The 14,610-nt window shown below is 40.5% G+C and overlaps 1 protein-coding gene across 2 annotated transcripts in view; it reads left to right on the forward strand.

The window, feature by feature from the left end:
* ULK4 (unc-51 like kinase 4) overlaps positions 1 to 14,610 on the forward strand; it is a 684,359-nt gene that overhangs the window by 488,214 nt on the left and 181,535 nt on the right. For both annotated transcript variants that reach the window (XM_046001316.1, XM_046001317.1), the window contains exon 34: positions 1,151 to 1,249. In XM_046001316.1, coding sequence (XP_045857272.1) covers positions 1,151 to 1,249 — 99 coding nt within the window. The remainder of the gene's footprint in view (positions 1 to 1,150; positions 1,250 to 14,610) is intronic.

The raw sequence follows: 14,610 nt of genomic DNA on the forward strand, positions 1-14,610 counted from the left end.
ATCAACAGCCAAGAGTCAGGAGGGTTCAGACCTCCAGGGTAGTGCTGCACATTTGTTTTCTGGAAGGAAATTCTACGCTTCTGGTAAAATCAGTTGAGAAGGCTGGAGATGGGAGTGGGTTGGAAAGGGAGGGGAGAGGGAAGTTCTGGTGATTCGCCTTGGCGGTAGAGAGGTACAAGTTGTTAAAAGGCAGGAGTCTACTTTTTCAGTCGAGCACCTCTGAGCCAGAGAAGGCAGGCCGCTTAAATTCTGTCCAGAAGGAACTGGGCCTTCCTGAGAAGGGTCCTGGAATCCAGGCTAATAACCGGAGACAGGCATTCTGCAGCCTACCCTGAAGGCAGAGGTCATGACATACGAGGAGTTTGGTTTCTTCTGAGTGAAATTAAAACAGAGAGGAGGTGTGTGAGTGGAATGTGTATATATTGTAGCAAAAATAATAGTCAGTGCCTCTTTTCCGTATAAAATTATTCACCCCTTATAAGAGAGATTAGAAAGTCCCATAAACTCCTGAGAGCAGACACACTGAAGAGTAGAGCCACACACTTCTCATTTCCTTTTTCCAGTGCAATTTCAGCGCGTCCTTCCTAAGCAATGTAGGTCTGTGTCTGAGGCCTCTCCGTGCGCTGGTATGTTGGACAGCTATTCTAAATGTTGTTCAAGCATGCAGATGCATACAGAGAATGAGAGCATAGCAGAATTACATGATGATGGTATGCATCAGGTAATGTGCATCCAAATGCCCATGAGAAATGAGCATCTGTGATTTCAAGTCTGGCTTTGCCACTCATTATCTGTGGGCCTTTTGACAAACTATTTAACTTCTCTCAACTTCAGTTTTCTCACCCAAAAGATAGGGGTAGCAGCATGGTTGGAAAGATAGAGTCCCCTCCACAGTACATGAGCATCAACATCCTTTCAAGGACAGCCTCGGTCTTGCTTTATCTGTGGGCTGTCCAGGGTGGCCTCTGTGGCCTGAGCTCGTGGCAGTGTCCCTGTGTGAGCTCTTTGTCCTGTTATAACAAGGCCTCACCTCTCCTCGGGGCACTGTGGGGGATTACTTCCTAGGCTCCCTTCCTCTCCTGATCTTTCTCCTCTGGCCAAACTGACTAATCTCCGACACACCGCTTCCCTTCTCTTCTCCCCCTTCAAGGCACAGAAGGCTGGCTCAGGAGGGGACACTCAGGCCGCCGAGGACCTGCTGCTGCTCAGCAAACCTCTGACAGACCTCATTAGCCTGCTCATTCCGCTGGTAAGGGCCCAACTGTTTGTGCATCTTTCAGAACAGTGCTGAAGTGAAAGTCATTTTCTTTGAATTTCGTGATGCCTTCAATTTCTATGCCACTTTAATTATTTTCAAAGCTGGAACCAAAAGAAATTTCAGAACATTATTTGGCCTAGAAATACTAAATTTCTACTTTATTTTAAAACTAGATGGCTTAGCATTCATTTTGATAGATATTTAAGTCAGAATCTCAAAGCCATCTTAATGAGAGGTAGAAAATTTGAGAAATGAATTCTAAGAAGGAAGGAGAAATCATTATGGAGAGCAGTTCTCTCTCCAAAAGATGTTTTAGAGTTGTGCTTGGCATGCAGGACTCCTGAAGAATGCAGAAGCAGGCACGTAGACCTAGAGCATATTCCTCTAAATCTCCACAAAGACAGAAGGAAATAAGTAAAGTTAAATGAAGACAGGTAAAACCACACAAGGCCATTGAATATGTGGAAAGAACCCAGCAGAAACTTGGAGTTTGGACCAACTCAACAAATTTACCCAAACTTGAAGAGGTCCCAGTGCTTAGACACGTGATTCCTATAGAGCAGCCAGTCAGAGGGTGGGTTGATAAAATTCCATGAAGACTCCTGAATACCTCTCCAGATTTGGGGATCCAAGGATTGGCGGTCCCTGTAACCCCCGCGACCTTAGATCTGGTTCTTCACAGAGACAGACCTTTGGTTCTCAAAGCTGCTAGGATTTGTCTTTTTCTGCTCTGTGGCTTTGAAAGGAAGGCAAATGCAGTTTGGATGAATAATTTCTTGGACTTAATTATGCTTAGCAAATAAAGGTTTGGTTCAGTGGGGTGAGAAAGAAAGAGGGGAAAATCCATCAATGCTGGGTTATATTAAATAATGGCACATGTGGAGTCGAGCAGTCACAAAAACAGTGTCTGTGGGCTCACGGCGAGGTAAGGGAACACTCCCCAGCCCCAAAGTGGAAGCATAGTTGGTGTAGAGTATCTTTTGCTTGAAGTTACATGGAAAATAGAATGCTAACTGCTCTAGCTCAGAATACGGGCTGAACCAGATAGCAAGCTCTCGTCTTGGGCTAAGGCCAGGAAACAGATGAGGCTCCAGTGAACAGAGGAAAGACAAACACAAACTAGATTCTGTTCTGTAAGAGACTCAAATGACATCAAATTAAAAAATGTGTATATCTATATATCTATATCTATATATATATATATATACACACACACACACACACACATATAAATTGATGCAACATATGACACACTGGATAATAATTATATTTATAGAGAAAAAGATTTAAAAAGACAGATGAAGAGGATCTTTCTTAAGAAGGACAGATGCAGAGATGCCTGGGTAGCTCAGTCTATTGAGTGACCAACTCTTGGTTTCAGCTCGGGTCATGATCTCAGGGTCCTGGGATCGAGTCCCACTGTTGGGTTCTTTGTTCAACGCAAAGTCTGCTTGTTCCTCTCCCTCCGGCTCTGCTCCTCCCCATGCTCTCTCTTTCTCTCTCTCTCAAATAAATAAAATCTTAAAAAAAAAAGGAAAGACAGATGGAGAATCCCTTATAGGTAAAACTTCCAGGACACACTTTTTCACATCTGTCTTGTAGACCAGGTTTTGGTGTTTGCCACATTCTCAGATTTGCTTTCTTTTAATGGGTAAATTTATTCCAGTTGGATTTGTTGTTAAACTTCTCTTTGATCTTAATTTTATTGTTATTTTATATTTTCTTTCTAAATACTTTTAATATTAATATGTTTTAATGTACAAAAAACTTTTCAGAACAAAGAGAAGATTCTACAGTGATAAGGACTAAAATTCACACAAAGACCTTATAACTATGAACCTTTTTGTGTTGAATATTAGATCATAGAACTCTATAAAACAAAGGACCAAAAACACCTAGGAGGAAATCCAAAAAAGACAGTAGTGTTGAGAGATATAGCTCCTCTTTCTCATTACTTTACAGACCAAGTAGTTGAAAATAATGATGTAGGACAGGGGTTGATAAACTGTGGCCTGTGGGCTAACTTTGGCCCACTGCTTTTTTGTAAAGTGTTTTTATTTTTTAATTTAATTATTTTTTAAAAGATTATTTATTTAAGGAGGAGAGAGTACATGCTCTGAGGGGCAGAGGGAGAGGAGGAGAGAGAAAATCTCTAGCAGACTCGCCACTGAGCATGGAGACTGTTGCAGGGATGATCCCAGGACCCCGAGATTATGACCTGAGCTGAAATCAGGAGTCAGACGCTCAACCAACAGAGCCAACCAGGTGCCCTCTCCCCATGCCCACATTGCCTATTTTTGTAAATAAAATTTTATTGAATACAGACAGCCACACAGACCATTTGTTTACATATCGTCTGTGGCTTGTCTTTGGTAGGAGTTGAGGAGTTACAACACAGACCTTATAGCTCTATTACTATCTGGCTCTTCACAGAAAAATTTTGCTGACCCCTATATAATTGGTATAAATTTTAAAAAATATTTCATTTATTTGACACAGAGAGAGAGATCACAAGTAGGGGAACAACAGGCAGAGGGAGAGGGAGAAGCAGGCTCCCCTCCAAGCAGGGAGCCCGATGTGGCGTTCAACCCCAGGTCCCTGGGATCATGACCTGAGCTGAAGGCAGATGTTTAGCACCAGAACTACCCAGGTGCCTCAAGGCCATAAATATTTTATTTTATTTTATTTTTTATTTTTTTAAATTTTTTATTTCTTTGACAGAGAGAAATCACAACTAGGCAGAGAGGCAGGCAGAGAGAGAGGAGGAAGCAGGCTCCCTGCCAAGCAGAGAGCCCGATGCGGGGCTCGATCCCAGGACCCTGGGACCATGACCTGAGCTGAAGGCAGAGGCTTTAACCCACTGAGCCACCCAGGCGCCCCAAGGGCATAAATATTTTAATAAGATTGACCTAAGAAGGGCGCCTGGGTGTCGCAATGGGTTAAAGCCTCTGCCTTCAGCTTGGGTCATATCAGGGTCCTGGGATTGAGCCCCGCATCGCATCGGGTTCTCTGCTCAGCGGGGAGCCTGCTTCCCTCTCTCTCTCTGCCTGCCTCTCTGCCTACTTGTGATCTCTCTCTGTCAAATAAATAAATATAAAAAAAATCTTTAAAGAAAAAAATAAATAAAATCTTTAAAATAAATAAATAAATAGAAAAGATCTAAGAGAAATAGAGCCATCTCTGTACCCTGAAAACAGAAACCATAACTTCAGTTTTCCAGAAACATCTTTAAAAAGTTGGCCATGCATTATGTTAAAAGGATATCAAAAAACTCCAGTAAGTTGGAATTACATATACCGCATCCTTTAACCACAATACGGTTAAACTAGAAGGAAAAATAAGAATAGGAGATGCACTTTTAGCAAATACTATCCATGAGTATAATCAAAGAATAAGTTTTCTTTGTGATTATTTCAGTCTGGGTCTAATCAGAAGGGAGAAACCACACAGAGATTTAAATAGGGGAATTTTAATATAAAACATCATTCGCTATGAAAAAAGAGTAAGCATAAGATTTAAATAGAACTTTCTAAGGTACCCTACAGCTGCTTGAGAGTACTCGAGGAAGGACAGATTTGATTGGGGCCACCCCTACACTGAGGCTGTGGGTCACACCTTATTGGGGAAGGCAGCCCACGGGACAGTAGACAAATTTGCTGGGTTGCCTAGGCCGGAGTGGGTCCACTGTCCCCTGGAAAGCAGGAAGCAACTCTTCTGGGTGCAGATGACTCCTCGTCAGTGGGCAGGCAACAGAGGAACAGGTGCCATGGTGGTAGGAGGCCTGAGGGGCCCACTATCATGTAGAGAGGACTACAGGAAACAAAAATATGCAAGAGACAGATGAACGGTGGCGGCAGCGTCAGATAGCCAGTGTATATGGGAGGGCTGGAGTGCACAGTGTGCCTTGGGGAGGGCAACAGGAATATAATCACAGGTCAGTCTAGGGCTGTAGGTTGCCGAGGGGGCCACATATTCTGGGCCCATGGTTAAGTCAGATCTCTGCCTCACATTCACACCTCTGAGCAACAGAAACAGCAGGAGAACCTCTTCTTCCTGCACTGTGTCAACCGAGAGATTTTCCCCAGCTCTCTAAGACTCTGAACTCTTGTTGCTAGTAACTTGATCACACTTATGTTCTATGGCCAGACGTCTGCCTAACGTGCATGAGCTGTGTTGTGTATATACACACAGATCACCAAAGTCACTGGTTTTAAAAATGGCCTGTGACAAGAACATTGCAATATATCTTCTCTGGAAAAGATTAACACATATTTATAGCCATGCATAAAGTGAAGAAAAATAGTATTAAGGCAATTTAGGACTTAAACCAGAGCACATATAGACCAAAGATAAATTTTATAGTGGTTGTTAAAAAACATAATAGGTTACAGAATGAGGTGTTGGAATTGCTTTCCCATAGGGAGAAATAAACAGACTTTCAGTTTTCATCTGACTTGGATAATTTTGGAGCTATTTCGCCCAAAGGCAGATGGATGAACTTTTAGCTCTTGAGGTTCTTTCCAGATTATGGTCCTCCAAAAGAAAATATATTCTTTTTTTTTTTTAATTTTTAATTTTTTTTATTTGTTTATTTACAGCATAACAGTGTTCATTGTTTTGGCATCACACCCAGTGCTCCATGCAGTACGTGCCCTCCCTATTACCCACCCACCACCTGGATCCTCAACTTCCCACCCCCCCGCCCCTTCAAAACCCCTTCAAAACCATCTGGTTGTTTTTCAGAGTCCATAGTCTCTCATGGTTCATCTCCCCTTCCAGTTTCCCTCAACTCCCTCTCCTCTCCATCTCCCCATGTCCTCCATGTTATTTGTTATGCTCCACAAATAAGTGAGACCATATGATACTTGACTCTCTCTGCTTGACTTATTTCGCTCAGCATAATTTCTTCCAGTCCCGTCCATGTTGCTACAAAAGTTGGGTATTCGTCCTTTCTGATGGAGGCATAATACTCCATTGTGTATATGTACCACATCTTCCTTATCCATTCATCCGCTGAAGGGCATCTTGATTCTTTCCACAGTTTGGAGAACAGTGTGGAGATTCCTGAAGAAATTGAGAATAGAGCTTCCCTATGACCCTGCAATTGCACTGCTGGGTATTTACCCCAAAGATACAGATGTAGTGAAAAGAAGGGCCATCTGTACCCCAATGTTTATTGCAGCAATGGCTACGGTCGCCAAACTGTGGAAAGAAAATATATTCTTAAGAGAAGAGAAAACCTGTCAACCCCTAATTTATGCCCTATATTTTTACTATACACTGTAGTAGAATCATAGTGGAAGATAGATGTAAGATAGTGATTTTTAGTCTGTTTTGAATATGAGGGTTCTAGTCCCTCTTCCCAGAAAAATGTGTAGACTCATTAATATGCTAGGTTCTTGACACAATTCACAATTTCAGGGGGATCTTTGTTTGTTTTTTTAATTTCAATTAGCCAACATATAGTACATCATTTTTGATGTAGTGTTCATTATATTCATGATTATATGATTATAATCATTATAAAAATGATTCATTATATAATACCCATGCTCTTCACATCACCTGCCCTTCTAAATGCCCATCACCCAGTTACCCCATTCTCCAACCCACCTCCCCTTCCACAACTCTCAGTTTTTTTCCCCCAGAGTCAAGAATCTGTCATGGTTTGTCACCCTTCTGATTTCTTCCCATTCAGTTTCGGGGGGATCTTTGAACCCTCAATTGGAACATAGTATAAGATCTGGCTAATAAAAGGTATAACCAATTGACCATGTCTCCTAAAAAAAAATACAGCAAGGTAATTGTTTGAATTAAATATTTTATTTAGGAAGAGGAAATGAGCAGCTAGGCTGTACATCCTACATGAGTTTTATAACTAGATAAAGTTGCTCTAAGAAATTAGTCTTCAGCCTCTTTCTCCCTCAATTAAAATAGACAATTTCAAACTTGCAGGAGAGCATTGTTTTTTAAAATTTTTCTTCATTTGGTCTGAGCTGCTGTATGTAGCCTGTTTTATATGTTTCGTGTTAGCCGTGTCTTCCTTGGCCATTGAGAAGATGGCCCTGTGCAGTCAGGCTAGCATGGTAGTCCTCACTGAGCCCCAGAACGTGAGCTCCCTCCTGTGCTAGAGAAGTAGGGACCCAAGCCTTCTCCCAAACAACTAATGATTCTGCCAGGAGCAATATTTAGGCCTGTATCAACATGATCCGTACCAGTTCATGATTCTGACGCCACAGTGCAGTGTAAAAAATTGTGCCCCACTAAGTATAGGGGAAAAAGAAAGTTCCTTTTTTTTTTCCACTTTCTAATTTCTTTTTTTTTTATTTGTTTATTTACAGCATAACAGTGTTCATTGTTTTGGCATCACACCCAGTGCTCCATGCAGTATGTGCCCTCCCTATTACCCACCACCTGGTTCCCCAACCTCCCACCCCCCTGCCCACTTTCTAATTTCTTAGTAGATTTTTCTCTTTACATAGTAATGAACTTGGACTTGTCTGTTCTTTCTCTTTGTAGTCAGCAGCCTGAAATCTAGGTGATGGTTTATGGTGATTATGGTCAATGGTGATGGAGGCCAGAGGTACTGAGTAGTCTGTTTGCAGGTCAAACCCAAGAGGTTGGGCATCTTGCTAGTTCCTACTAAGCAGCTGCTCTAAGGAGTTACTGCCCAATTTAACAGGGATATCCCTCTTTCTAGCTAACCACCGTCCGTCTGGCTGCTCGCCATTTCCACTGGATGCCCCATAAACACCTCAAACACAACAGTATTGAAACAAGATGGGATTTGGAGGGAGACAAACCATAAATGACTCTTTTTTTTTTTTAATTTATTTATTTGACAGAGAGAGAGATCACAAGTAGGCAGAGAGGCAGGCAGAGAGAGAGGAGGAAGCAGGCTCCCTGCGGAGCAGAGAGCCCGATGCGGGGCTCGATCCCAGGACCCTGAGATCATGACCCGAGCCGAAGACAGCGGCTTAATCCACTGAGCCACCCAGGCGCCCCCCATAAATGACTCTTAATCTCACAAAACAAACTGGGGGTTGCTGGGGGGAAGTGGGGTTGGGAGAGGGGGAGGGGGTTATGGACATTGGGGAGGGTATGTGCTATCGTGAGTGCTGTGAAGTGTGTAAACCTGGCGATTCACAGACCTGTACCCCTGGGGATAAAAATACATTATATGTTTATTTAAAAAAAAAATTGGAAGGGGAGGTGAACCATAAGAGACTATGGACTCTGAAAAACAACCTGAGGGTTTTGAAGGGTCGGGGGTGGGAGGTTAGGGGAACAGGTAGTGGGTAATAGGGAGGGCATGTATTGCATGGAGCACTGGGTGTTGTGCAAAAACAATGAATACTGTTATACTGAAAAAATAAATAAATTAAAAAAAAAAAAAAAACAAACCCATAATCACCTCCTTAAAATTGTTTCTCTTTTTGTGTCCTGTGTCAGAGAAGGAAATTCACTTCCCCTCAGGTGCCCAGCCAAGAATGCAGGCATCCTCTTGGCCTCTTTTCCTTTGCCATCTTGCCCTATTTCGTCAAGCCACTGAAATGCAACAGACTGTCTCCCTCTTCACTCCCATGGATAGTATCATAAAGCCCACCACCATCTTGTGCTTGAAGGGTCCCAGTGGCCTTCTCCCTGAGATTTCTGCCTGCTCTTACCCTGCCCACTATCTTCTCACAGTGGAAGCAGTGTGCTTTCTCTAAAATGCAAGATTCATCTTGTCACTCATTGACTTAAAACATATCAATGATCCCCCATTATTCATGGGTAAATTCTAACTTCTTAACAAGTTTACAGAACCATGTGTTGTCTGACACTTAGTTTCTAGCCTCATCTCTTGACTCTCTCTGCCCTACTCTGTGTTCTGTACCCCAGTTTTTTCAGTTCTTTAAATGTACTTTGATTTCCCTTGCCTCTGTCTGGAACGTGCTCCTCCTCCTTCTGCTTGAGTGTTCCTCAGCTTTCAGCTCTTGGCTTAGATGTCCCTTCTTTTCAGCTTTACTTTTGGGTCTGGTGCAGCAGAGGGATTTGATTAATATTTGTGTAGGAAAGCAAGCTAATTGCTAACAAATGCAGTATATTTTCTGCCTTTCCTTAGAATAACCAAGAATAGACTACATCTGGTAGGACATAGATTCAAGTACAAATTTATCCAAGGAGTTGCTGTGTACGCTTGCTGTCCTGCCCTGCTTAAGCCAGCCCCTTCTAGCGGGTGGTAATGACAGGGCTCACTCACTTGCTTTAAAATTACATTATTTGAATTTCTCTCTAGAAGTTGACCTCTTCTTGGCAGGAGTTCTCCTGACCTTCATTGGACAGTCTATATTCCTGAAATAACCCATGCTCTGCCTTAGATTGTCAGGAAAGGACACAAAAGGGCAGGTAACATTACCCAAGGACTTCTGTTTTGGGAAAATTGCTGTACTTGTAGTAACTGCAAAATATAAAAACTCAGCCCTAGAATCCCCACAGCAGTGGTGAGCATAAAAGCCTCTGAGCCATCAAAATAAAAACCACAGCATCATCACCTTTCCTAACAGTAGACCCCCGCTCCACCCCAGAATTCTGACATTCAGTGTTTGAACTCGGGTAGCCTTGGGAAAGACTCCCAAAACTGCAGGTGTGTTTTCTGCCATTACTTCTTATACCTTTATCTTAAGGTGGTTGCAATATAGTGGCATGTGTTTTTAAAAAATATTTATTTATTTATTTATTTTAGGGAGCAGGGGAGGGTTAGAAGGAAAGCGAGACAGAGAGAGAGAATCCTCAAGCAGACTCCCTCTGAGCCTACAGCCCAACTCGAGGCTCGATCCCAGGACCCAAGATCATGACTTGAGCCAACATCAAGAGTCAGTCTCTTAATCTAGTGAGCCACCCAGGCACTCCATGATAAATTTTTTAATAGCATTTCGTTGTCGTTCAGAGCTGCTAGTTCTAATCTGAATAGGAACAAATTCCCTTACGCGATAGAGTGTGACTGGTGTCAGAAAGCAACCCCTCTAGATAATTGTGCTTACCCATCGATGACCAGAACGAGCATACTTTATTGCCCTCTTTGCAAGTCTTCTTTTAAATAGTAATGCTTTAACATGAAAGCGTCTCACTCATTTCACAGAATAAGACCAGGGCAGCAGGAGAGATCAATAGAAAAGAATTAGGAGGTGGGAGTTTGAGGGACAAAGAACTGAATATGAAACTGTGAAACATGGGTCATGCCAAAATCAAAGTCTAGTTAATAAAGATTTTTGGGTTGGACTTCATTCTCTGTTCCCAGTACATTTGCCTTGACTTTAAAAAAAAAAAAAGATAGTTAATAATTAATGGTTGAATCTTTTGTGTGCATCATTGAAGAAAGTGAATGTTAGTAATTGGACTCTTATAACCAGCTCTAAAAGTTATTAGAACCAGCTAAAAACACATCAGAATTATGGTGGTGATTTTTTAAAAAAGATTTTATTTATTTATTTGACAGAGAGATCACAAGTAGGCAGAGAGGCAAGCGGGGCGGGGGGGAGCAGCCTCCCTGCTGAGCAGAGAGCCTGATGCGGGGCTTGGTCCCAGGATCCTGAGATCAGGACCTGAGCCGAAGGCAGAGGCTTAACCCACTGAGCCACCCAGGCGCCCCTATGGTATTGATTTTATATTTATATCTTGCTTATGTAACAAATGCACAGGAAGGCAATAACAGCCGGGGGTTTTTGGAGTTCCATACTTGTTCATTTTTGAGGCAGTGTCTGTAAAGAGGTACTCTATAGAAAGAGATCATATAAATTGCCTAGAAATAGACAGGTATCCCAAGAGAAAAGTGAGCAAAGGATTTGAGTGGGCAACTCAACAACAAAATGCAAATTTCCAATGTTAATTTCACTGGACACATTTAAACATGCTGTGCATAATGGAAAATTATTTTTTAAAAATGCAATATGATCCTCAAAGTTGGAAGCTGACTTTGGGACAAAAAGAGATAAATAAAAATATACATAGGTATGTATCAAAAACCTTCCAATTATTTATATCCTTTGATGTAGTCATTCTATTTCTAGAAAATTTGTGCGTAGGAAATAGAGAAGTACTGAATGATTTGTGTAAACATATGTTCTCACAACATTATTTCTAGTATCAAACACTTTGGTAATAATCTATATGTTGCTCATTTGGAAATTAATTTCCATCCTTGGGGTAGAAGTCCTTGTGCTATTAAATATCATATTTTCCAAGCACATATAACAGCATGGGAAAATATAAGGCTGAAAAAAATCAGAATATATATTAATTGTAGAATGATGCTGATTTAAAATGTAATAAAAAATTTTAAATATATATAATAAAAATGTATATGTATCCAAAATGCATATATATTTTAAATTAGCATCATTTTTATAATTATCATATATAAGGATGCTCACACAGAGATGATCCTTACTTTCACAGGGCTTTAATATGCACAGATTTCAGCCATATAATACCAGTGCTCCACAACATGATTCAGATTTCAGTTACCATGTTGTATTCACTGTGAGTAATTCCATGAAGTACAGACTTTGCTGCTGGCTCTTCAGTGAACAAATCACTATGTAAATGATAACGTGCGTCATCACTAGTAATCAATCATGCACGTACATGAAAATCTGTCAGCAATTGGTCACTTTCCACTTATTACTTAGTTCACACACAGCAAAGCATGTAATTATGTTTCCTCCTTGTCTTCTAGTGATAAATCCACATAATATTTTACAAAACCTCATCACTGAAAGAGGGAATTGTGCACCAAAGACAAAAGAGCAACAAAGAAGCTGAAAGCGATAACGTTGGAAGGGAAATTTGAATCTAACGTAAACAGAGTTGGAGAAGAAACAGCAGACTTTAGGAATGTTGACAGTGGTGCCATTTAAGAGGTTCTAGATAGGCAGCTAGAGGAACCTAGTGGAAGTGAAGTCATCTATGTAAATAAGGAAAGGGTTTTTTAAAATGAATGAATTAATTTTTTATTATAATATGTTAGTCACCATACAATACGTTATTAGTTTTTGATGTAGTGTTCCAAGATTAATTGTTTACATATAACACCCAGAGCTCCATGCAATATGTGCCGAAGGAAAGTCTCAGAAGGCAATGCAAGCAAAAACAAACAAAAGCCCACAAACCAAAACAAACAAAAAAGCATAAACAAAAACAAAAAACCCTTTACACTAGAGGAGTTCCGGGAGATATTTTCCAACAGTGAAAGCACAAAGGATAAATTGTTGGGAATTGAGTCAGGGTTAGAAAGGAGTAGGACAGTTGCCTATGGCATAGAAAAGATGCTCTCTCTGTATGGTGAGTTGAAGGTGGTAGTGGTAGAGGGGCAGAGGGCAAAGAAGAGAGAGAATCCCAGGCAGACTCCATGCCCTTTATGGAGCCTGTCCCAGGGCTTGATCTCATGACCCCAGTGGAGACCAAGCATTGGATGCTCAATTGACTGAGCCACCCAGGCACCCCAAACTACTCTTGATAACTGTTTTTCAGAACAGCAAAAACAAAAAGTCTTTAATTTTCAAGGTTTCTATGTTTTGGACTATAGCAATAAATATTAGGTTTACTGTTTATTCTCCTGCACATTTATCAGTACATATTTCTAATTGAGAATGAGAGTTTTTAATGTTTTGGTAACATTTTAAAGGTCATGGAATAGTTGTAATTTCCCTATTCATTAAGATCATTCTGTGTGGTTAAAGTTGGCATGGTCATTTTCATGGTTGCCTGCTGAGTAGGTAGATAGGTAAAGTAGGTAAATAGGACAGATGCCTGCAGTGGTGAACTCTGGGTGGTAGAAATACATGCGATTTCCATTTTTGTAACACCATCTGTATTTTCAGATTTTATAAATTAAGCATTTATTACTTTCATAATCATAAAAGTTTTAAGTCCTTATTTCTGCCTTTTGTAATCCCATTTTATTCAGCAAAAACAATTTATAATACTGAATTTCTACCTTCTCTGTCCTTTCCCAGCTTCCTCCTACCTTCTAGTGAATGACTGATATTCTTTTTCCATCAGCCAATAGGCGGTCAACTTTAGACTTCTTAAAAATCCCACTGCCAAGTTTGTCTCCACTCTTCATCTCCCATAATGTCCTCTGGACAACTTTTCTTTCATTGAAATGTCTAACAGCAATTTCAGCCATAAACCTGCAGCCTCTGGACAATACATTCTTGAATTACAGAGATCCAGAGTATACTCCTCAGAAAACATTAAGGTTTTCCAATATATCTTCATAAACATCATGCATAAGATCAAGGAATAGCTAAAAACTAGCAAATCCATCACACTATAAAATATAGTGAATCCTGTGATAGGCTTATAGGTGCATTGGGTCCTGTGGAGAGAACAACTAACTACATGAATTGGCCCAAGGTGGAAGGGCTACATGAATTTTTTTTCCAATTTTTTTTATTATGTGAAATAAATGTAAAATTTACCATGTAAACCATTTTTCAGCATATAGTTCACATTTAAATATATTCATAATGTACAACCATCACCACTGTTCATTTCCATAACACTTTTCATCTTGTGAAACTGCAACTCTATACCTATTAAACATTAACTCCCTATTCCCTTTAACCCCCAGCGCCTGGCAACTGCCATTCTACTTCCTGTCTCTATGATTTTGACTAATATTAAGTACTTCATATAAATGGACTCATACCTTATTTTTGTTTTGTGACTTATTTCAGTTAGCATGATGTCTTCAAGGTTCATCCATGTTGTAGTTTGTGTCAGAATTTCTGTGCCTTTTAAGGCTACATAATACTCTATTGTATGTATGTACCACATTTTGCTTATTCATTTATTTGTCAATAGTCAGTTGGATTCTTTCCAACTTTTAGTTGTGGATGATGCTGCTATGAACACAGATGTATCTTTTCTGAGATCCTGCTTTCAGATCTTTTGAATATATACCCAGAAATGGTTTTGTCAGGAGCTTTTCAATTACTGATTCAAACTTTCTACTCATTATAGTTATATTCACATTTTCTACTTCTTTGTGATTTAGTCGTTGTAGGTTTTACATTTCTAGGAATTTGTCCATTTCATCTAGGGTATCCAATTTGTTGGCTTACAGTTGTTCACAGTACTCTCTTTTTTAAAATTTTTGTTTTATTTATTTCTTTTCAGTGTAACAGAATTCATTGTTTATGCACCACACCCAATGCTCCATGCAATATGTGCCCTCCTTAATGCCCACCACCTGGCTCCCCCAACCTCCCACCCCCTGCCCCTTCAAAACCCTCATTGGTTTTCAGAGTCCATAGTCTCTCATGGTTCATCTCCCCTTCCAATTTCCCTCAACTCCCTTCTCC

Source organism: Meles meles, chromosome 4, assembly GCF_922984935.1.
Source record: "Meles meles chromosome 4, mMelMel3.1 paternal haplotype, whole genome shotgun sequence".
Taxonomy (NCBI): domain Eukaryota; kingdom Metazoa; phylum Chordata; class Mammalia; order Carnivora; family Mustelidae; genus Meles; species Meles meles.